Here is a 24,998-nt window from a genome sequence, read left to right as displayed (position 1 = left end):
AGACTTCTACCTACACGGGAAGTTGGAGAATTAGTGATGAGTGAGTCAGGCAGTCAGTCAGTCAGTCAGTGCTTTGCCTTTTATTAGTATAGATATATATATATATATATATATATATATATATATACACATATCAATATATATATATATATATATATAGCAAAATACCCGCGCTTCGCAGCGGAGAAGTAGTGTGTTAAAGAGGTTATGAAAAAGTAAAGGAAACATTTTAAAAATAACGCAACATGATTGTCAATGTAAGTGTGTTGTCATATATAAATATACATAGCAAAATACCCACGCTTCGCAGCGGAGAAGTAGTGTGTTAAAGAGGTTATGAAAAAAAAAAAAAAGGAAACATTTTAAAAATAACGTAACATGATTGTCAATGTAATTGTGTTGTCATTGTTATGAGTGTTGCTGTCTTTTATATATATAATATACACACACACACATAAACATATATATACATATACATATATACATACATATCTACATATACACATATCTACATATACATACGTATATACACATATACACATCCACATAAACATATATATACATATACAAATTTACATATCTACATATATATATATATATATATATATATATATATATATATATATATATATATATATATATATATATACACACATATGTACTTATTGGCTCCTTTATTTAGGATATGGCAGGTTGGATAATGGACGGATGGACATCTGTATGCATAGCCGTATTTGCCCGTTTTCGTTTTTTTTCTTTGTTCAGTAATATTTCAGTAAACCCGGAGCTTGTCAGTTCAAATCCTGGTACTGACACCACTGTGTGACCCTGAGGAAGTCACTTCACCTGCCTGTGCTGCACAAAACAAAAGTAATGTAACAAATTGTACCTCAGATGTTGTAAGTTGGTGGAATAAAGGCATAAGTAAAATAGATAAATATGTTTTATACACATAGGAACTATTCATTTATTTTCAGTTAAGTCATCTACAGCAAACTTTTATAAATGAGGGTTTCTGATTTTTAGATAGTGCAAACTGTTTCTTCTTCATTGACGTTTTCTCTTGGAGAGCTTTTTTCATTTCATTGAAAATGAAAGCAGCAGCTGCCAAAATATGTAGCTTTCTTATTAATTTTTCAACATTGTGTAAAATAAATGTATAAAGTAACATAAAAGGTTTAAATACTGGTTATCCTTTTACACTAAAATATTACTAAAGAGATACAAAAAAAGTAAAATGGATATGTTCTTTTTCTTTAAGGAGATTAAATATTACTGAAGAAAGAAAAAAAAAATTAAACAGCCAAATGGGGCTATGCATACGAACTTAAAAGGTTTAAATAAAACAGAAATATATATTTTATTTTTACTTGCTTAACTTGTGGAGGGTGTATCCTGTAGCAAAGCCCTAACTTTTTTCGTGAAAGCCCGTTTCAGTAAATAAGTGTTAAAAACAGGTGTAAAGATATTGACAATAAGCTACGCAAACCCAGGAAGACATGGAATCGTTTAAATCAAGTATCATTACATCTTCCTTTCTTAAAGAGAAGTAAGGCAGTACTTATAAGCTTACATATTTATATATAGACATACATATATATATATATATATATATCTATATCCGAAGCCGTGCAAGCACACTCTTGAGAATGCAACGTATAGTTGTACAGAAGAAAAGCAAACTTGCCTCAAATGAATGGCAACCTTTTGTAGGTCTATGAACTTAATTTAAACTTTAGGTTTACACGGTGCTTTCTTTCCGAAGTACCTGCACTCTTGAATATGTCTGTATGTGTCAGTCGGTCAAATCCACGCGCTTCGCACCGGCGAAGTACCGCTTTTAAATTTTTATTAAGAAGAAAATAAAACCTTTTTAAATTGAGGGAAAATATACTAATAACAGTTTGTTAAGGATCTGTTTTTTTGTGAAGCTGCCTTTACTCGAGTGATCACTTCGACCTGACTTGGTGGCCAAGTATAAGCGTTACCTGGTAGGTAACCACCCATACAATCAGATTGTGAGTCAGACTATAAAGGCCGTGAATGTAATTACACACTCACTGCACTTGCTTACGGTAATCGAACCTGGGACGTCAGCGCTAGAGGGGCTTAGGAGCGGTGAAGTATTGCTTTTAAATTTTAATTAAGAACAAAAGAAAACCTCAGAGGTTCGATTCCCGAAAGGGAGTGAAGAGAGTTTCCGGTTACCTACTAGGTAATGCTTATGGTTGGACAGCAAGTGACGTAACATCAGCCACTGTGCCTTTAGTTGTGAGAAGCAGATCATAGAATGATTGAAAATAGTTTTGCATTTACCTTTTTAGTAAAAGGCGAGCTTTTAAGCCTGAGAAATCACCCCGTAAATGCACACGTTTAATTGCACGTGTTAATATGTATGCTTACACAGTATTAAAAGACACTCAAAAATTAATGTCATTTACCATCAGCCACGGTGCCTTCAGTTGTGAGAAGCAGATCATAGAATGATTGAAAATAGTTTTGCATTTACCTTTTTAGTAAAAGGCGAGCTTTTAAGCCTGAGAAATCACCCCGTAAATGCACACGTTTAATTGCACATGTGTTAATATGTATGGTTACACAGTATTAAAAGACAGTGAACAACGTCAGTTACCTTTGTTCCCGCGTTTGATAAAAGGCGAGCTTTTAAGCCTGAGAAATCACCCCGTAAATGCACACGTTTAATTGCATGTGTTAATATGTATGCTTACACAGTATTAAAAGACAGTCAAAAATTAACGTCATTTACCTTCGTTCCCGCGTTTGACTTGTGCTGTAAATCTCTTCCTTGTTTTTAGTTCACGTGATAACGTAGGAGGCGTGATGACGCGATACGTGACTCCGCCTCCTCCATTAGAGTATATGGACAAAAAATATGTTCCAGTTATGACCATTACGCGTAGAATTTCGAAATGAAACCTGCCTAACTTTTGTAAGTAAGCTGTAAGGAATGAGCCTGCCAAATTTCAGCCTTCCACCTACACGGGAAGTTCGAGAATTAGTGATGAGTGAGTCAGTCAGTCAGTCAGTCAGTCAGTGAGGGCTTTGCCTTGTATTAATATGTATAGATGAATCTTTCCCAAGCTTCCTTACTGGCTGTCAACTTAGTTGAACTTGGCAAACAAAGGGTTACTACTTCACATTCAAAGAAATTTTCATATGGTACACATCTTTAGAAAGCAGAAATGCTTTACTTTTACACAGAGCTGTAATAAAACAATGATTTGTTTTTTTTCTTTTGCTCAAACCCTTTGTGTATCATGCGTTTCCTACTGACCTTGTGTAAGAAAAGCAGTCAAACTTATTATGTTATATGACCTCTCCAATGGAACATTTTGCAGTTAATTTTTTATATAGGCAAACATATGCATTGGTGAAAAAGAAAGCTTGGGCTACTGGTGGGCATTCTGATTATATTCAGATCATTTGGCTCACAGTTTTTATTCAGGACAAGTATCTTTTTACATTTCAATTACATTTTCCAATATTATGACCTAGGAATCGTGCCCTTATGTTGTTTATATTACAAAAATGGATTAAGATGCTACTTCGTTTGCAACAGTTAATCATCTCATTTTCTACCCTACTGTCTTAGCTTATTCTTCTCTCTGCTCTTTTTGCATTTATCTTCAGAATCTGCAAATGTAAGAGTTTAGTGTCAGTTCACTGAGTTGGAGATATGCAAATGTAAAAGTTTCAGTAGGCTATCAAGTCTAACAGGTACTCTTTGTTTCAGCAATCGTACTATGTGCAAATCAATCTGGTAAAGCTAAAAAACAAATATATCTGGATAAACTACAGCAAGCACATTCACTGCTGTAAAACAGTATCATTAAAAATAATGATATACAGATAAATATATTTCAATTAATGTATGTACATCTCAGGATATATATGTGTACATAGGATTCATATATCCATGCATTAATCCCTTTACAAATTCTTGTATCATATAATTTTCATACCAGAGCACATAACATTTTTGTTAATCACTAAAGTTTACTTTATACATTTAAGTCATAAATTATGTTTTTTATTAGCACCAACTTAACAATTTGATGCTTGTGCTCATACCACCTATACTGCACACTTCTGACAAATGTCAGCTATCTCTGTACATGGGTCCATTAAAAAAAAAAGTAACTGAATCTGTTTAAACTTTTAACTGTTAAATTAAAACATTTTTATGTGAAAACATTATATAGTTAGGACTGAGGTGATGGCTGATGATATTATCCACTGCTGGCCACATCAATGATGTAAATAAAAATCAATGATTAGCTCCAAACATTAGCAGAAATTTCCTCAGAATGGCAAATTACCTTTTTTTCTTACACTGCTTACAAAAAAAACTTTCAAGTAGTCTTATTTGCAGCAGGAGGTGAGATTCCTGTCGTATGCATCATGGCCCTTTTCTTCCTCCTCTAGAGTGTATGAAGTGCCAGAGTATTTTAAGACTAACACAGTGACCGGGGATTAGCCAAGTTATACCTTACATACAGAGGTCACTATGAAGGTAACATTTCTCTTTCTTGATGAGTCATCATATTTTGTTTGCAGGTATGTGCAACTGAACTTAGACTCGGGAACCAGTAAGGCCACCTAGGCTCAAGTTACTTTTAACCTAATATTATTTTTAGCAAAACTGAATTTTCTTCCCTTTGCAAAAATCATTCTGAAATTATACCATTAAGTGACTATTTAAATTTGTGCCATTTAGAAATGGAAGAATGGTGTTTAATATATATAAAATCTTTAACTGACAAGATTACACTTCTCATCAAGCACCACGAGTGCCATGTGACTGAGAATAGGTAGTCTAATCAGTGCATAGCATACAAAGTCTGAATGGGAAGAGTGCAGGTATACAGTGATCCCTCGCTATATCGCGCTTCGCCTTTCGCGGCTTCACTCTATCGCGGATTTTATATGTAAGCATATTTAAATATATATCGCGGATTTTTTGCTGGTTCGCGGATTTCTGAGGACAATGGGTCTTTTAATTTCTGGTACATGCTTCCTCAGTTGGTTTGCCCAGTTGATTTCATACAAGGGACGCTATTGGCAGATGGCTGAGAAGCTACCCAACTTACTTTTCTCTGTGTCTCTTGCGCTGACTTTCTCTGATCCTGACGTAGGGGGTGTGAGCAGGGGGGCTGTTCGCACACCTAGACGATACGGACGCTCGTCTAAAAATGCTGAAAGATTATCTTCACGTTGCTACCTTCTGTGTGCAGCTGCTTAGTGAAGCGACATGCTGCACGGAGCTTCATATACTTAAAAGCTCAAAGGGCACGTATTGATTTTTCACTCTTTGTTTTTATCTGTCTCTCTCTCTCTCTCTCTCTCCCTGCTCCTGACGGAGGGGGTGTGAGCTGCCGCCTTCAACAGCTTTGTGCCGCGGTGCTTCGCATACTTAAGCCAAACAGCCCTATTGATTTGTTTGCTTTGCTCTCTGTTTCTGACAGCCTGTGCTCCTGACATGCACTCCTTTGAAGAGGAAGATATGTTTGCATTCTTTTAATTGTGAGACAGAACTGTCATCTCTGTCTTGTCATGGAGCACAGTTTAAACTTTTGAAAAAGAGTCAAATGTTTGTTTGCAGTGTTTGAATAACGTTCCTGTCTCTCTACAACCTCCTGTGTTTCTGCGAAAATCTGTGACCCAAGCATGACAATATAAAAATAACCATATAAACATATGGTTTCTACTTCGCGGATTTTCTTATTTCGCAGGTGGCTCTGGAACGCAACCCCTGTGATGGAGGAGGCATTACTGTAGTTTTGGCGCTGTGCTACTGAGGTGCTCACAGGCTCAAACTGTCTATGGTATCTTGCCCTTTACATTGCTCTTTTAGGTAGCTCACTATCCTCAAAATGATCACACACTGTTGTCAAGCTGAAGCTGATCATTTACATTATGTAATGCCTGCTCATACTGTGGGTCGCTGATATCCAGGCTAATGCAACTTGTCAGTAACAGTATGCTTTTTTTTTTTGGGCAGCTTGTCATTTGCACGCATGTTAAGATAAGGCAAAATATTTGCTAACAAACCAGTATGAAACAGAATGAAGCTAATTTTTTTTTTCTATAATGCATCCTGCATTTTCCATGGGACATGGGTTGAGTGGCTAATTGTAATTAATTAACAACCATCTCTCCATCTCCATACCTTGTCTCTGCACAGACAATGGCATTGTACATCAGTGATACTTTGAAATGATGATATTAAACTTCATGGCGCAGCCCAGCCCTACTGCACAGTTTTTATTTTTATTGTGATTTTTTTTCTAGGAAAACCTAATTCCTAAATACATCAGCCAGCAATATCAGTACAATATGCATCAGTAATCCGTTATCTTTACTGCCCTTCTATCAATATCATTATCGGTCAGGCACTAGTTTATTTTGAAGCCTTTTAAGCACCACATAACCAACATGAATTACACAACTTAAAAAGTGAATGCAATTCTGGAAATTAAGGGCAAATATCGTGTATACTTCATTCCTCAACTAGGAATTTATTTCTTGAGGAAGGGCTTGGCTATTAATTCAAGAAAGAGAGCTTAAACTTAAGAATGTAAGAAACTGGATAAAAAAAAACAGACCAGTCACTGTGGGAGCGTAAATTTACTGTGACAGAATGCTCAATGGGCTACATGTTCCCAGGCAAGAATAAATGATAGAGGATAGGGCCTTGGAAGACACTACTGGTAATCAGCAGTAAACAAATGTTACATTGAAGGAATAAGAATATTGCTGTGTTTGGTTTTGTACTAGGAGGTGCACTATGACAACAATCCAGGAAAATCAATGCAGCACAGAAACTAGCACAACAGAAAGAAACAAGTAATGTTCCTAAAGGATGCTAGAGGGTAGGTGACACAGCAAGCGCCAGGAATGTCTGACCATCTACAAAAATGAATGCCATGGAAGAGTTGATAGGGTAGTAGATGGTATACACATAGTACTTCCTAAAGCGAACTGGTCAAAAGTTGTCATTTGCAAAGTCAAGGTTTGTTAGGGGACAACTCAGAATCCCCAACTGTAAGGAATGGGACTATACAGTAATCCCTCGCTATATCGCGCTTTGCCTTTCGCGGCTTCACTCTATCACAGATTTTATATGTAAGCATACTTAAATATATATCGCGGATTTTTTGCTGGTTCGTGGATTTCTGCGGACAATGGGTCTTTTAATTTCTGGTACATGCTTCCTCAGTTGGTTTGCCCAGTTGATTTCATACAAGGGACGCTATTGGCAGATGGCGGAGAAGCTACCCAACTTACTTTTCTCTCTCTCTCTCTTGTGCTGACATTCTCTGATCCTGACGTAGGGGGATTGAGCAGGGGGGCTGTTCGCACACCTAGGCGATAGGGACGCTCATCTAAAAATGCTGAAAGATTATCTTCACGTTGCTCCCTTCTGTGCAGCTGCTTCGTGAAGCGACATGCTGCACCAGTGCTTCGTATACTTAAAAGCACGAAGGGCACGTATTGATTTTTGATTGTTTGTTTTTATCTGTCCCTCTCTCTCTCTCTCTCTTTCTCTGCTACTGACGGAGGGGGTGTGAGCTGTCGCCTTCAACAGCTTTGTGCCGCGGTGCTTCACATACTTAACACTAGAATTACCAGAGCCTACGAAAAAACTCCTAGATCCGGCCCACCTTAAATCGCTTCTTAAATCCGTTCACACCTCTCCGCCAGCATCCTTTGTCCTCTAAATGTGCTGATAAAAGACAAGCTGCCAGCAGCCGGCTATTCCATCCCCCCACCGACTTAGAACGTGTGCAAAGTTTTCCCAGCTCATGCCTTGATTGATTATCTGGGAGTGAAGTGGAGTTTTAGACTGGAAATAATAGATCATTATTTGGAACACACGCATTTCATGCGTGTTCCATTTCTACAGTAATCTGTGTAAACACATTATTAAAAACAGAAACTTTTTCATATTTTAGTAATAAATGTTACAAAATGTAGGCATAAACTATAGAATGTGTAAAGCCCGAGTTCCAAAGATCAAATAAACACTTTCACAAAAACTTCAAGGAGGTATAACAGTTTCCGTGGCGTAGCGTGCTAAGTTTTGCTTCTTAGAGCACAGCTGCTTTGCCGTGCCTCACAGACCTGAGTTCGATTCCCCGCTGGGGATAAAGTGTTGCTTTTTTTTTTCTTTTTAACCTCAAACGGACATAAAATTTATAAATTGGTATGCACTGTCAGTTAATGAGATCGTTATATTTTCATATGGGATGCTCCTTTTAAAATATTTTTTTAACAATTGAGACTGCAATTAACATGAACAACTGTCCCTAAAACTGTTATTTTTAAGATCCATAACACACAGACAGACAGAGCACTGCGTAATAGAGAGACAGACAGGCAGAGATATATAAATAAACAGGGAAGGCACATGTACTGAAAGAAAAAAAAGATCAACATGTGCGTTGTTCCTGCTGCACTGAATAAGCTCACGCGCTCTAACATCACCCCTCCCCATGATCTGACTCTATAAGTAACAGCGCAAGTTGCCACTGGAAAAGAATTGCTACTACTGAGAGCTTGAATGGAAGTGACTAAGGGCTTTTATGGGAAGACAAATAATTTTTTGAAAGTAATTAATGTCTCTTCCACAATACCAAAATTTCAATCTCCTGCACTTGTCTCAAAGTACTTTAGGAGAAAACGAAATCCTGACAAACTAAATAAATGCAACATCCTCAGTAAAATGTAGATCTGTTTGTCACTACTATTATTAAATATCTTTGTATCAATTAACATTTTTAATTAACTTTACAGTATAAGGTCTACATTTCTTTGAAAGAGAGAATTAACCCACTCAGTGTAAACCATTGTTATAAAACATTCAAAACAATACATCTGTTAATGCATTATAAAACACAAACATTAAGAAAGAGAAACTGGAGTCTTCTCAGAAAAAAAAGCACCTAAACATTAAATGTGTAATCATTTTAATGATTTAAAAGACTTTTGCCACTTTTTGGTGAACCATGGAATCTCTGTTTTAACCTATTAATATTTACCTTTAAACTATCAATGAAATGAATTGCTTTTTCCATTCAACGTGTGTAAGAGGACAGTTCAGATTACAAACTGGTCCATCACAAGTTTACTAGGTAACTCTGTAATTATTACAGGGTTCAACTGTTAAAAAATTAAGGATTACGATAAAATAATGTAATTCTGCTCACTGTACACCAATTTGTATTTTTTTCCTGCATTTAAAATTAATGCAAGCAGAGAAAATACAGGTAAAATTCCATTACAACGAATATCTTTACAATGAAATTTTCCATTACAACGAAGTATTTTTATGGTCCCGACAGTTTCCCCATATGACACAAGTCTATAGAAATCTTGTTACTACGAAATACATTCTTGCAGATACTTTCATTACAACAAAGTGCCCAAAAGACCTTGAAAAGCCTGAATGATTCATCCACAGAGCAGTTAGTTCTGTGGTCTCCGCTTAGTTGTGCACAACAATCCTCAAAGAGAAACATTATAAATTTTTTTTCTTTCTTTGAACTTTCCTCATACTGTTTTTTTTTTGCTGTTTTTGTTTTAGGTGGTTTTCAGTGATACCTTTTGCTTATTGCTCGTCAACAATTGAAAAACATCCATTGGAATAACTCATTGTCACCCTCCTATAGAAACGGCAGACATGAAAAAACAGTAACAGTTCATATTAGAGAAAAAAAAATTTTTTTGTGACTCTCCATTGCGGCAAAAAGAAAAAAAGACGTTGCCAGTGAATTCAGAATTTCTCCATCAACACTGTCAACTTTCTTGAAAGACATAGCAAAAAAAGAAGAAAAATCTCGGGTTGCAAACATATGCGAACTGCTGTATTTGAAGACGTTGAAAAAGCCATCTTTATGTGGTTCAGTGATGCTCATTCCAGAAACATTCCTATTAATGCGGCACTCATTCAAGAAAATGTGAGATTTCTAAACTCTCCTGGGACCTCCCCCAACTGGGCAACACACCGAAGAGCGTCCTGAAGTGTGATCACCGCGTCTCGCCACCGAAATAAACAGAAAAGATCCCGATGGGTGATGCAAGGAACATAGTAAATGCAGAGAACAGTATTACTTGGTCACTAACCTGGTCATGACCCTGCCTGACTGCTGTGTCTGTGTATAGGAGAGTGGCAGATCACGCTACAATAAATAACTGTGCTGTTCCTGTTAAATAAGTTAAATAGAACTGGTTTTGCTAAAGTACTGAGATTCAGCCTCCTGTTTTGGGGTGCAAGACAGGGACTTATAGCGCGACCACAATCTTTTAGGATTTGCTACTGTGGCGCTTCACTATGGTGCTATGAGCCTGCTGTTGCCCTGCCCCGGCAACGGACAAACAATCTTCCACAGACGCGGCAATCGTACTTCAGGACGTACTTCAGCGTGTCATTCCCGTTGGGTGGGGGGGATCTCAAAAGAGCTCAGAAACCTCACAATATAAAGAAGAAGAAAAGGATGATTCAGCTTCTGATTGATAACTCTGCTGCTCACAACATGCTTCCACATTTAGATAATGTTCGCATTGAATTCCTCCCACCCAACTGCACAGCAGTGCTTCAGCCACTGGATTTGGGCATCATTTGCACCCTAAAAGTGTATTATCACGAAGAAATGCTGAGAAAAATTCTCATCAACATAACTTGTAGACAGGAGGAGATTCAAAACAGGAAGAAGCTATTGAAATGATTGCAAATGCCTGGACGCAAGTTAAAGAAAGCACTATAGCGACAAATGCAGAATCTCAATACTACAAAATTTTCATTACAACAAAGTATTTTTTTTAGGTCCCTGGCAGTTCGTTGTAACGGAATTTTACCTGTAGATCCATTTCATTTATTTATAAACTTGAACTGTATGCTACTGCATACCTAAAGAGAAACCAACCAACTGCCAGAAAGCAAAACTTTTCTTAAACAATTTGAAGTAACCGGTTCTTTGATAATCTTACTATTCCATCCAAATGGATACTTTAACAGTGGAAAAGTAAAACTCTTTTGGAGGATGAATGCATATCTGGAAGGCAGCTAAGTGCTTTATTTCAGTATTACAACATTACAAGTAAATTAATTAAGTAGTTTCCCATTCTTGTGGTGGGTTTGTTTCCTGCCTTGCGCCCTGTGTTGGCTGGGATTGGCTCCAGCAGAAACCCCCCTGTGACCCTGTAGTTAGGATATAGCGGGTTGGATAATGGATGGATGGATGGATTTTTCCCATTCTACATATAGAATAGGACACCATCTTGGTATAGCATTTTTCACTTGTGCATAACTGACAACTTGATTAATATGACCACTACAGTTACTCATCTTGTGGTGTGATATGATGTTGCATTCCTCAGCTCACTATTAGGCTAGGTTTATACTTTATGCAACGCATGCTCCAGTGGACGCTACTGCTATTCAAGCGTTATACTGTTTATACGTGTACGTGTACCTGACGTAAATCCACCAGGTGACAGTGTGAGATATCATTACTGTGAGAACAGTTTCGGCTTCTCTGTGTTGTGAATTGTCCGAAACATCCATTAAACTCTGAGAACACCTTGCCACAATATCTCTGAAAAGGATGAATGTTTAATGATTACATTCACCAATCCAGGGATGCGCCCATTTCAATAAGCATCCAGGGCGAGGTAGAAACAGTCCCTGGACGGGGCTTCACCTCATTGCAAGGTGAACACAAGCGTGTGCACACACACACACTAGCATCATTTTAGCATTTCCAAATCCCCAAACCTTCATGTCTTTTTAAGGAAACCGAAGCACACTGTGGAAACCCACCAGGAAAACATGCAAACTCCAGGCAGGGAACACCGGAGACATGACTCCCTGCGAGGCAGCAGCGCTACCACTCTGCCACCTTGCCACCCCCATGTGTGTAATTATTATCAGTATTCATTACTTAAATGAAGTTATCAACTTAATTGTAAAATGTAACATACATTCTTTAATGCATTTCATCATGAAAGTGATATCAAGTATAAATCTAAGGATTCTAAACGTGCAGACAGCTTGAATATCATAAATTTAATGTGTTCTTTGTGGCAATTGTTGCCTGCCGTTGCTGTCAATGCAGGAGGAAGCCCCAGAAGCCCATAGCAATTAACAACTGGGTTGGTTTTAAGATGACGTTTATGACAGTCTACTTCAATGACAAAATAAACTAAGAGATTAAAGTGGACATTTCAAGATTTAAGCCGAGAGACTGAGCGAGGAGTCTGAATGTCTGGGCTTCCAAGTGTCCTGGATAAAAACCAAGATCCAGGTCTTTAATGACCTCTTGGGCACAGCCATCAGCAGTGTGTCTGTCTGTGGAAAGAGTGTCGGCCTTGTCGAGAGGTTTATTTACCTTGGCAGTGGCATTCATGTCTCTGGTGACTCTTTCTATGAACTCAGTAGACGGATTGGGAGAGCATAGAGGGTCATGAGGTCACTGGAAAGGGGTGTGTGGTGCTCCTAATATCTATGCAAAAGGACGACAGTCCAAGTCATTAGAGTCCTGGTGCTTCCTGTCTTGCTGTATGGTTGCGAGGCATGGACGCTATCCAGTGACCTGAGATGAAGACTGGACTCCTTTGGTATTGTGTCTCTCCGGAAAATCCTTGGGTACCGCTGATTTGACTTTGTGTCGAATGAGTGGTTGCTCATTCAGTCCTGAAAGAGGCACATTACCTGCATTGTGAGGGAGCGTCAGTTACAGCACTATGGCCATGTGGCGCATTTCCCCGAGGGTGATCCAGCTCGTAAGATCCTCATTGTTAGGGATCCGAGTGGCTGGACCAGGCCAAGGGGTTGCCCAGGTAACACCTGGCTGCAGCAGATGGAGGGTCATTTCCGGAGGATGGGACTGGACCGCGTGTCGGCCTGGGGGGTTGCCAACCAGGATCCTGAGCTGTTTCGTCATGTACTGAGTGCGCCAACGCACTGTTCCAGTGCATGCTCCCCAACTTGACTTGACTTGAATCTGTACAGAGCAATCTTAAATGTAGCCGTTTTCTTAACCAAAAGCTTCAAGACATTTCGTAAGCACTTGGGGGGAAAAAAGTAATCTTGAATACTCATTTACATTTCAAACATATTGTCGTCCTAATTTATGTCCTTTAAATGCTCGTCAGAGAAAGCTATTATACATTTTTGGAGACAAACTATGAATATTTTGTAGCTTCTTCTTTGAATTTTTGCACAGAAAACAAAGATATAATCTACCCCATTCTTTTTATGAAATATTTGTAGTTTTTATTGTTTTAAATTTCAACAGTACATTTTGATGGGTTTTCACTGTCAACTAACAAAAATTTGACACAGTGCTGTTCATAGGAACTAATATCACAAAATAAAATTGTTATAAAAAGGCTATGCACAAAAACATGATTTTTAGAGCTCTCCATACAGGTTAAGCCAAAGCTTATTTTTCCATAAGCAATTGTATTTTCAGTTTCATTTACTCTTCATTATGTAAAGCACTTTGAGCTACTTTTTGTATGAAAATGTGCTATATAAATAAATGTTGTTGTTGTTGTTGTTAACAATTGAAGTGCCTGAACTGTCATCATTGTCTCCTTTTAATGACAGTGATGCAAAATGAAGTGAAAGGTAAAGCATTTCCACTGCAATACTGAAACAACAAAACTGAAATGCCTTTTTCTATGAATGCATTTCTGCAAACTCTCTTTATTTCTGCTGTTGAGCACCCATCTGTGTGTTAACTGACTATGAGCAGTGACCTGTAGGAGAAAATGTTTACAGATGACTTCTCAGAATAGAACAATATTTTTCATGTTCTGTCATATGCACTTTTGATAATTGTTTATTTTATATTCCTTCAACATTTCAAGCAAAGTTCACAGAAAATGTGACATGATAATGTCTGAAATATTTGTGAAAGCAAAAAATAAGTAAAATTAAATTTTACCAAATCAGTAATTATACAAAATGAAGCACTGTTTTCTCAAGCATGTAAAGCATTTAAAATACCTTTTGGCTGCTTGATGCATATAGTAGATAAAAGAGATATTCTGAATATACAGATAAAGGTTGTGTCCAATGCAAGGTTTTCAGTTTATTTTAACTAGTTCTTGGTGCTAATATTTGTTATTTGTTCTGAAGAAACTTCACCAGAAAAATTTAAATCTGATGTATCAAACAATACTTTCTCTTTCAAATATGGTCTATATAATGTTTGAATCCAGTGTACTCGGGACAATTGATGTAATATAAATGAAGTTTCACAAAAAGAGTAAACAATGATCCATTATTAATTCAATGCTATGATGAGCAAAATCAGAAGTGTTAAATGAACAAATATTTCGCAATTTTGGGTGTTGTAGTTAGAAATGGTGCCTTATGGAGTAAGTGTCCATGATTCACATTCTATGTACAGTTGTTGTCTATGTAGAATTTGTGCATTATTGCAGTAAATCTACTTGGGTTTCCCTTCTGATATACAGTTTTCCCTCTTAAATCACCAAATTGTTGTGTGGAAGCTGGATGGGCTACTCTAAATAGGCCCTAGCATGAATGATTGTGTATGTCTTAGAATGGACCGTCATACTGTCCACCGTGTTTCCTGCTTTGTGCCAATGGTGCCACTATAGATTCCCAACTCCCCTAAACCTAGTGTTTGGTTTCTTTAATGAAGCTGAAGATATTAATAGACAACTACACTTATAATAATTCCCTACAAAAACACCCAAAACTACAAGAAGGTGCACCTTAACTAGTAATAAGCTTTCATCAGTCATTTAACAAAAGCATTAATGACTATCTGATCAATCAAATGAAAGGAAAATCACCAAGTATCTGGAGTAATAAGGTGAATTTTTTTGGTTTGATTTTAAAAGTACACATCTACAGACAGCACAATTTGGATCCAAAATATTTATTTAGCATTCAGTAGCAAATTTGTTCATGTTGATAATAAAGTGCTCATAATTGGTAAGTCCATAATTTACCATGTTAGTCTTTCTAGTTGTGAGTAACCAACAATGCAAGAAAACATTTTATAGCTGCCATGATTTCTCATATTTAGGTTAACTTAATTATACTTGGCAAAAATGAAGTTGCCTCCTTGAATCTGCAAAGCAAAATTAATGACCTCTGTTTTCAGCACTCTGAGGTATTTCAAATGTACTTTAAATACAACTGTACATGATTTAAATGTTAAAATTAAGTTATAGCTGGTCCCTTTCCAAAATGTTATTGAGAAAATACAGTTTATATTAGACTGCTTCTGTTCATTTACTGGTAAAATATTTGGCTGGTATCTCAAAGCTTGTGAGAATTGGAATATTTTATTAGAATAGCATAAATCAGCCACTCTAACAGCATGGGATTATTGATGTGGCTAGTTGACTATGAAGAGCAGGGTTTCTTAAACTTTTTTTTGTCTCAACCCAATCTTGCCCATCCTACTCTCTTCGAGACACAGTCCTTGATGATCCTTGGAGGATTGCTGCGAATCATCAGATCTTGTCCACCTTGAAGAATTGCTGCTGATGGTCACAGCTGGGGGCATCAAGGAAGATCATCAGAACAACGTTGATTGCTTTATGTACTTATACTCTGTTTGCTCCTTCTTTTGCCAATACTGTATTTGCTAACTTCAAAACCAAACTAAAATGGCAACTAAATAGCAGCAGTATTTCAACACTTATTGTAGTGCCTTTGAACTGAGACTAAAATATAGATCACCTGACAAAAGGCTACAGGTAATACAGTGATCCCTCGCTATATCGCGCTTCGCCTTTCGCGGCTTCACTCCATCGCGGATTTTATATGTAAGCATATTTAAATATATATCGCGGATTTTTTGCTGGTTCGCGGATTTCTGTGGACAATGGGTCTTTTAATTTCTGGTACATGCTTCCTCAGTTGGTTTGCCCAGTTGATTTCATACAAGGGACGCTATTGGCAGATGGCTGAGAAGCTAGATTGCTTACTTTTCTCTCTCTCTTGCGCTGACTATCTGTGATCCTGACGTATGGGGATTGAGCAGGGGGCTGTTTGCACACCTAGATGATACGGACGCTCGTCTAAAAATGCTGAAAGATTATCTTCACGTTGCTATCTTTTGTCAGCTGCTTCCTGAAACGACATGCTGCACAGTGCTTCGCATACTTAAAAGCTCGAAGGGCACGTATTGATTTTTGACTGAAAAACAAACTCTGTCTCTCTCTCTCTCTCTCTCCCTGCTCCTGACGGAGGAGGTGTGAGCTGCCGCCTTCAACAGCTTTGTGCCGCGGTGCTTCGCATACTTAAAAGCCAAACAGCCCTATTGATTTGTTTGCTAGAGATTGTTTTCTCTATCTATGTGACATTCTGTGCTCCTGACACGCACTCCTTTGAAGAGTAGGTGCAGGAACTCATGTTTTAATAATGACACGTGGTCTTCAATTAGAATTATGAAAATTGAAGTGTTACCTACAAAGTGGCATGGCCTGAAACTTTCAAGCAGTAGAAGAAAGCTCTCTACAAATTATGGTTTTATTTACTTGTAAAACATTAATAATAGCTAAACTAAAAAATGTGAAATTAAACTAATGATGCCATTAACATTTGTAGTAATGGTTACTACAAAAAATTTGTAAAAAACTTGATAACATAACAGTAAACACTGAGCTTATGGTTCCCAGATCTTGTGGGACTGTATCACATCATGCCATTCCTTATATTTGTTATCTTAGTAAACTTAAATGAATTCAAGCACAAGAAATTTTATGGCTGACTTCTAAAATAAAATCAACTATATGCTCATTAAATCCAGTTTCAGACTAGTTTGGTAAAAAAAAAACGTGTTTGTAGTAGGTATATTACCTATGCATCTTTACGATAGGAAACTGCAACTTATATACTAATCTAATAAAACAAAATGTTAATGTCAATTTAAGTCTGCCTTTCTTCCCAGCCATAGTACAGAAACAGCCTTATTTTTTTCAATGCAAGGAATACCACAGTCACAATGTGTTTTGATAATTTAAGTGCCACTTTATATCAATAATATTCTACTACACAGACTTATTAATGTAACTGAACTACGAGGAACTGTTTTTAATTGGTTTCCTTCTTAGTTTTTAAATAATTTCTAATATGTACAGAAATCTAAAGGCAATACTGCCTCATTCCCTCATGCAATTAAACATGGTGTCCCTCAGGGATTGGTACTGAGCCAAATTATTTTTCTCTTCATAGGTTGCCATTAGGATACATTTCATTTGTATTCTGATGCTCACATATATTTATTGTGTACACTAAATATAGGTTCTTGTTGCAACATTAATGGCTTTAATGAGGCAAAACACAGCAATGCTACAAACAGAAAGGCAAAATTTGGCATTATGTTTAATAAAGATTACACAGAAATTATATGCAGTATCATCTTCATTATATGACTTTCACCAGGTACTAAACGAGTAGTCTGTGGCAGAAAAATAAAAAGGTTTGGAGTAAAGTACAACATGTGGTAGTATTAAAATGTAGCTGACAGCATGTCATTAAGAAATGAAAGCGTATGTACTATAACAATACAAAACGTGGCAAGACCTGAAAGGCAAAAATCACTTTCAATCTCTACAAAGATGATTGGTTCTTACCCTGTCTGTGCAGACAATAGTGCATAAGACTAGTTGCAGAAGTAGCCAGTGCCCCAGTTGTGTAAAGCAATATCTGTTACATTACTTGAGCTTGCCTACAATTTTGTATTTTAAAATGTGTTTGACCTTCATGTTAGTGCAGGTTTATTCAGCAAAATCTGATTTTGTTCCACTATGGAGGTCACAAGAAGATGTGTATTTAAAATACAGCTAGTTTGAATGTTCAAAAGGCATAGTTTGAATGTTCAAAATTAAAGTAAAATATTCAAACTTCTACATTCAATTTTCTGTTGCTCCAGGCACCACTACATTACTTGATGTTGAGGGACGACTACATTTCTCCATCTGAGTAACAGAGGTATAGCCACACAATGCAAGAAGTGTTTAACACTAGAATTACCAAAGCTTACGAAAAAAACTCATAAACCCGGCCCACCTTAAATCCACTCGCACCTCTCCATCAGCATCTTTTGTCTTGTAAATGTATTGATAATCCCAAGCAGCCTGCTATCCCATCCTCCCACTGCCACAGAAACGGCAAAAACGTCTCCCAGCTCAAGCCTTGTTTATCAGGGAGTCAGGTACTTAGAGTTGTATAGGCTAAAAAATATGTCATTATTTGGAACACATGCATTTCATGTGTATTCCGCGTCTACAAAGATCTATGTAAGTGGAGGATGACAGGAAATGCAAGAAATGTTGAACACATACCTAAAAGACAAACTTTTTTCATGTTTTAGTACTAACAACAAAATTTTGACATGAAGTGTATAATGTGTGAAGACTGAAGTCCAAATATCAAATAAGCACTTTCACGAAAGGTACAAATATAACAGAACAAGTGTGCTTTTATTCAAGACTATAACCGAAGAAAAAGAAGTCGGGTTAGTGTGGCTTGTTGTCACGACTGCTTTGGTAGTACAGTTATAAGAACTGCTGACTCCTATTCAAAAGGTCGCCGGTTCGAGCCTTCCTGCGTCCCAAAATAAACGTTTTGAATAGTGAGCTGCTCTTATTGTTACTATTATGCAATAAAAACATACACTTGATTTGAGTCTGTAAAAGCCGGTGTAAATGTATACTACTTGTAAAGGTTAGCTTTTTTTTTTTTTTATTCAGTTTTATTCTCTCAGTCGCATTCACGCTCACCCCGATCTGACACTATTAGTTTTCAAATAAAGACATGCTATAACAGAGGTGAACTTGGATGAGTACGAGGGTTCTACATTGGAGAAAGAGAACAGAACCCCCAACCCCCCCCCCCCCCCCAAAAGAAACGTCCACTCACATATATGAACAACGCAGCTGCACCAGGCGTAAAGGCGAAAGATGGCACCATTTGGATGCAGCAAGAGGTCAGCATCATCCTGCCAGTCAGTCTGCCCCACACCTGTCCTCCAACGAAGCAGCACGGCTTACAGAGCTCGCCAACGTATCATGCAAAGTCCTGTTTGTGATTATGTTTTGTGATGGTCTTTACATAAGAAACATTTATATGTTACTTGTATAAAAGCCAGATCGAATGTTATTTACCTTGATTTATTTATTTATTTATCTTCCTACAGCGTAAAGTCACAAGTAGACTGCAGAGCTTCCTCTTTTTGATCAACACAGGCATGCTCACAAAGTACATGTGTACTGAAGTGACTTCAGCTGCAGGCAGAGACACCTGTCACACCCTATGCAACTATGTTTGATCTTATTCAGGAAAAGATCCCAGTCACCCCACGGGAGAATGACTTTTCGAGACTAAGGTCATAAAGCTTATGAAACTGTTTTTGGACAAAGGCAAAACCATAAAGACAGTTGCGTGGCGCTTCGCTCGCCAACCCACCTGGCTTGCACCTTGTGCCAGCCACTTCGCATCTCTGCCACTCATGTATGTGGATTTCACTTTCACTAAACAACAAATCTTTTAATTCTCGCCAATACACCTCTTCATTGGGAAGAAACACTACTTCTCCCTGATGGCAACAGAAATTAGACAATCTAAAAGTCTGTGACAAAGTTTAAATCTGAACAATGTATTCAATATCTCTTTTTGCTGTTCCATTATTTCACAGAGTAATAATTTCAGTTTGTTTGCGCAAATACAATCTTTACTATTATTTTTTGAGACTTTCGAATTTTAGTACTTTCATTATCTCTAACCTGCTCTGCATGTGTATCGCGCCAACGTTTTTGAATTCTTTACGACAATCTATTTTGTCACCTTCTCTTTGTCTTTTATTTCCGGCCCTGGGCATGGTTAAATCTCTAGGCACAAAGTCTCATCTCGCGGGGCATGAAAGTATTTCTCAGAAAAAGTCCTGTCTCGTCCCAGGATTTTTTTATTATAATAGAGAGATATATAGTATTAAAATATATTATATATATTATAAAAAAAACAAAACAAACCATGAAACTCCATACTACCTTAAAGACAAAGTCATAATTTACATATGTAATATAACACACCCTCATTCTTTCCAACAGCTCTAACAGACCTTTAACACTAGAATTACCACAGCCTACGAAAAAACTTGTAAATCCGTCCCACCTTAAATCGCGTCTTAAAGCCGTTTGCACATCTCCGCCAGAGTCTTTTGTCATCTAAATGTGCTGATAAACAAAAGCTACTAGCAGCCAGCTATTCCATCCCCCCACCGACTTAGAATGAACTCCTAGCTCATGCCTTGCCTTGATTTGATTATTTGGGATTGAAGTGGAGTTTTACAGTGGAAATAATTCGAGCGTTATTTGGAATACACGCATTTCATGTGTGTTCCGTTTCTACAGTATAGTAGTAGTCTGTACAAACACATTTTTAAAACAGAAACGTTTTTCATATTCTAATAGTAAATGACAAAATGTAGGCATAAACTATATAACGTATGAAGCCTGAAGTCCATATATCAAAGAAACACTTTCACAAAAGGTACAAATAAGAGAACACGTGCGCTTTTCTTCAAAAGTATAACTGCACAAAAAAAAAAAGCCGCGTTAGCATCCCACATTGACACTCTTACTACAACTGCCGCGGTGGCGTAATGGTATCAACTCCTGACTGGGGATCAGAGGGTGGCGAGTTCGATCCCGCATGGCTCTTATTCTTACATTTTTAGAATAACAACATAAATTTCATTTCAGTCTGTAACAGCCGGTGTAACTTATGATACTGGTAAAGGTTAGCTTTTTTTTTTTTTTTTTTTAATTCACTTTTCATTCTCGCAGTCGATGCATACTAACGCCCCCCCCCCCCCCCCAAAAGGGTTCTGACACATAAACGCTGGCGAAGCTGCCTTCCTTCGTATCTCACCGTCACTTGATTTTCTTTTTATTCAGTGTTATTGAGTGTTCCTGCCAGTCCCCACATGCTGCTGTATGCTGTTTCTTTTGTACTCCAGGACATGCAGAGGAGAGAATGATTTCACATTATTTATGCGGTTTTCACATAAAGACTGCAGTATACTCGTGACTGCATTCTCGTACCAATGCACTTTTTCCATCACCTTTTCCTGTAAGAAGCAATGTACTCACTTCTCTCTATGCTGTGGTTTCTATTACACACCTGAAAGAGACAATATATGTGAAAACTTCATCGCACTAATGCAATATTATTTGAAAACGAACAGCGTCAGATCAGGTGTGAAAATTTAATGTGAGATACGAAGAAGGCAGCTTCGCCAGCGTTTATGTATCAGAACCCTTTTGGGGGGGGGGGGGGGGGGGCGTTAGTATGCATCGACTGCGAGAATGAAAAGTGAATTAAACAAAAAAAAAAAAAAAAAGCTAACCTTTACCAGTATCTCACATAAAATTTTCACACCTGATCTGACGCTGTTCGTTTTCAAATAATATTGCATTAGTGGGATGAAGTTTTCACATATATTGTCTCTTTCAGGTGTGTAATAGAAACCACAGCATAGAGAGAAGTGAGTACATTGCTTCTTACAGGAAAAGGTGATGGAAAAAGTGCATTGGTACGAGAATGCAGTCACGAGTATACTGCAGTCTTTATGTGAAAACAGCATAAATAATGTGAAATCATTCTCTCCTCTGCATGTCCTGGAGTACAAAAGAAACAGCATACAGCAACATGTGGGGACTGGCAGGAACACTCAATAACACTGAATAAAAAGAAAATCAAGTGACGGTGAGATACGAAGGAAGGCAGCTTCGCCAGCGTTTATGTGTCAGAACCCTTTTGGGGGGGGGGGGGGGGGGGGGGGGGAGGGCGTTAGTATGCATCGACTGCGAGAATGAAAAGTGAATTTAAAAAAAAAAAAAAAAAAAAGCTAACCTTTACCAGTATCATAAGTTACACCGGCTGTTACAGACTGAAATGAAATTTATGTTGTTATTCTAAAAATGTAAGAATAAGAGCCATGCGGGTTCGAACTCGCCACCCTCTGATCCCCAGTCAGGAGCTGATACCATTACGCCACCGCAGCAGTTGTAGTAAGAGTGTCAATGTGGCATGCTAACGCGGCTTTTTTTTTTTGTGCAGTTATACTTTTGAAGAAAAGCGCACGTGTTCTCTTATTTGTACCTTTTGTGAAAGTGTTTCTTTGATATATGGACTTCAGGCTTCATACGTTATATAGTTTATGCCTACATTTTGTCATTTACTATTAGAATATGAAAAACGTTTCTGTTTTAAAAATGTGTTTGCACAGACTACTACTATACTGTAGAAACGGAACACACATGAAATGCGTGTATTCCAAATAACGCTCGAATTATTTCCACTGTAAAACTCCACTTCAATCCCAAATAATCAAATCAAGGCAAGTCATGAGCTAGGAGTTCATTCTAAGTCGGTGGGGGGATGGAATAGCTGGCTGCTAGTAGCTTTTGTTTATCAGCACATTTAGATGACAAAAGACTCTGGCGGAGATGTGCAAACGGCTTTAAGACGCGATTTAAGGTGGGACGGATTTACGAGTTTTTTCGTAGGCTCTGGTAATTCTAGTGTTAAAAAACAAGAGTGGGCACAGCATTTTTAATTGGCTTGGGATTAAATTATATCTTGCACCTAGTGTTTTTCCTACCACTGCCCAAGTTTTAGTTCAGAAAAATCAGTGTCAATTTTTCTTTAAACTTGTCTGAGCAAGCCAAAATAGTTGGCTGTGAAAGATGTATTTAGGTTGTAGATGTATGGCTGCCAAACACAGACTCAGAAAGAGCTATGGCCAATTATAATAAAAGAATTAATTTGATGTGATGAGAAGAAACTGCTGTATAGGGTAAATACAGATTCTTCTTTATCAAATTCTGCTAGAATGTTTCTGCCCCAAATTGTTCCACTCGGCCTGTTATTCATCTTAAACCACACTGCCTTAAACTTAGCTCCTGACATCGTAAAGGAAAGTGTTGACCGGCAAAATTCATAAAAGCATTTTTTTTGCAACTAATATGCTGTGTTTGCCGGTGACTTTCTTCACCAAACATTTTCCTGGATGCTCAATTTGGGCCTGCTTAGGCAAACAAACATTTCTTTCCCAGCTGCCCATGAGGCTTTGCAAGGCCAGCATGACATCACAGAGCTGTAAAAAAGGGGGTGGCTGAACTGGCTCTTAGTAGGACTTCAGTTAATTTAAGAAGGTAAAACTGGATTTCAGGACTATTAAGGTTGAGAAGCACTGCATTAGGTGACCGTAATGATAATATTATGTGTACTGCTGCCAGATATATAATACTCACAGCACATCATGGTTAATTTGTATACATAGATAACCACATGACCAGCTATGATCTTAAAAGAAGCCTTAAGGGATCCCTCCCTTCCCCTTTCTCATGTCAGAATGAGACCCCCTTGGATAATAACAACAATAACAAAAAAAAATTTCTTTTTTCTTGATGAAAGAAGAAAGTGCGAAGCATCTGCACAGACACATGGGAAGCTGTGCCCAGAGCCATGACTTCAAACAATAGGAAAAGCCAGGCCACCATGTGCCCTAAGAATGGAACTCTGTGAGCGCAGTGATCTATATTTTATTTACTCATTGCTCGTTTGTGGCTTTTATTGTATTTTTTAGTGGTATTTGTTCTATCTACATTTTTTGTCTTTAGAGGCATGGTGGTACAGTGGTTAGCACTGCTGCCTCTCAGCTCAGATTACATTTTTGGCCAAAATAATCAGTCCAGTATAATTGGCAGATGCTTCCCTAGCCCCCAGGGACACTTAAAAGATGATTTCATCATTATAATCCACTTGAAATTAGTTCAGTTCATCCGTCTCTATTGACTTCAATGCATTTCACAGACTTCTGCAAATTTCCCAAACTTTTGCAAGAATTTCACCAAACTCATAGTGAAGCTAACTCCGCAAGGTTCGTTTATTGCTGGTAAAAGAGGGACGTAATGCTCGACAATATAAACCCAATGATATCAGATTTACTAAGCATTCCATGCCACTGCATCAAGATGCCATAGAGCCTATTTCCCAGATTGACTGAACAATCCCTGAGCTGTCCACCAATTTTCCTGAAAACATACATAATCACTTCTTCAAAAACATATTTTCAAATATTATTAACAGAGGCCAAGACAGCATTATTGATGTAGGCTTTTACATAAACTGTAGGTAGTAAACATAAAAAAAAAATTCAAACACAGCACTTTCCAGAAGTGACAAAACAATCACAATCTGCCTCTTATTTCCAGTCTTGTTCAGATCAATTGTAATTCTGCTTTACATGAATATGAACAAAAAAACTTAATAACATTTTTCTATAAAATAATGTATTTTTTCATCAAGACATATTTTATAAGAAATATACAAATTGTTAAAAATGCTAGCAAAAGACATATTTGATAACTCTCATTTGATAATGAATTAACAATTACAGTAAACAAAGAAAGTTATATATTAAATGTTCTACCTAATATTCATATTTAAAGATAAACTCATTTCCATTTAAACATAAAAGAGCATGAACAGAAGACATTTAAAAGTAAACCTGTGGTGCAATTATGCAGGTCTTGTCCTCATTTAACTGCTTCCTACAGGCCTGCTATTGACAGCAGAAGCTCTATGTTATCCAAGATACAGTATTTTATTATATTGTTTGTTTTTATTATTATTTTTTTATTTTGGAGTTTCTATAAAATATGAATTACTCCTTGAGGACAAATAAAGTATAATCTATCAATTTTACAAGAAATCTGAAATTATATTGTTTACACAGATCTAGCGTTAAGATTTAGTGCTTAATACTTTTATGTAAATAAGTATGCTGGAACAAGTCCCAAGGTCATGTAAGGTAACAGATAAGTTATCCAGATCAATTCTGTCAAATGCCATTGGCATTTCAAAAGAAAAAATGCAAAAATAAATATCTGCTTTTATTTGAAAACCTTGTTAG

General features: G+C 37.4%; 1 protein-coding gene across 11 annotated transcripts in view; it reads right to left on the bottom strand.

Moving 5' to 3' along the window:
- The window catches only part of plekha5 (pleckstrin homology domain containing, family A member 5), a 493,187-nt gene that overhangs the window by 308,015 nt on the left and 160,174 nt on the right, over nt 1-24,998 (bottom strand). The window contains exon 4 of one of the 11 annotated variants that reach the window (XM_051935457.1): nt 15,150-15,565. The exons of the other annotated variants lie outside the window; for them this stretch is intronic. Within the exon in view, the coding sequence (XP_051791417.1) occupies nt 15,523-15,565 (43 nt within the window). The 3' untranslated portion in view covers nt 15,150-15,522. Of the gene's footprint in view, nt 1-15,149; nt 15,566-24,998 lie in introns of those variants that run through there. 11 annotated transcript variants of the gene reach the window in all.

The sequence above is a fragment of the Erpetoichthys calabaricus genome, chromosome 1 (assembly GCF_900747795.2).
Source record: "Erpetoichthys calabaricus chromosome 1, fErpCal1.3, whole genome shotgun sequence".
Classification (NCBI taxonomy): Eukaryota; Metazoa; Chordata; class Cladistia; order Polypteriformes; family Polypteridae; genus Erpetoichthys; species Erpetoichthys calabaricus.
Note: the sequence above shows the minus strand (reverse complement) of the source record. Positions and strands in the feature narration are given on the sequence as shown.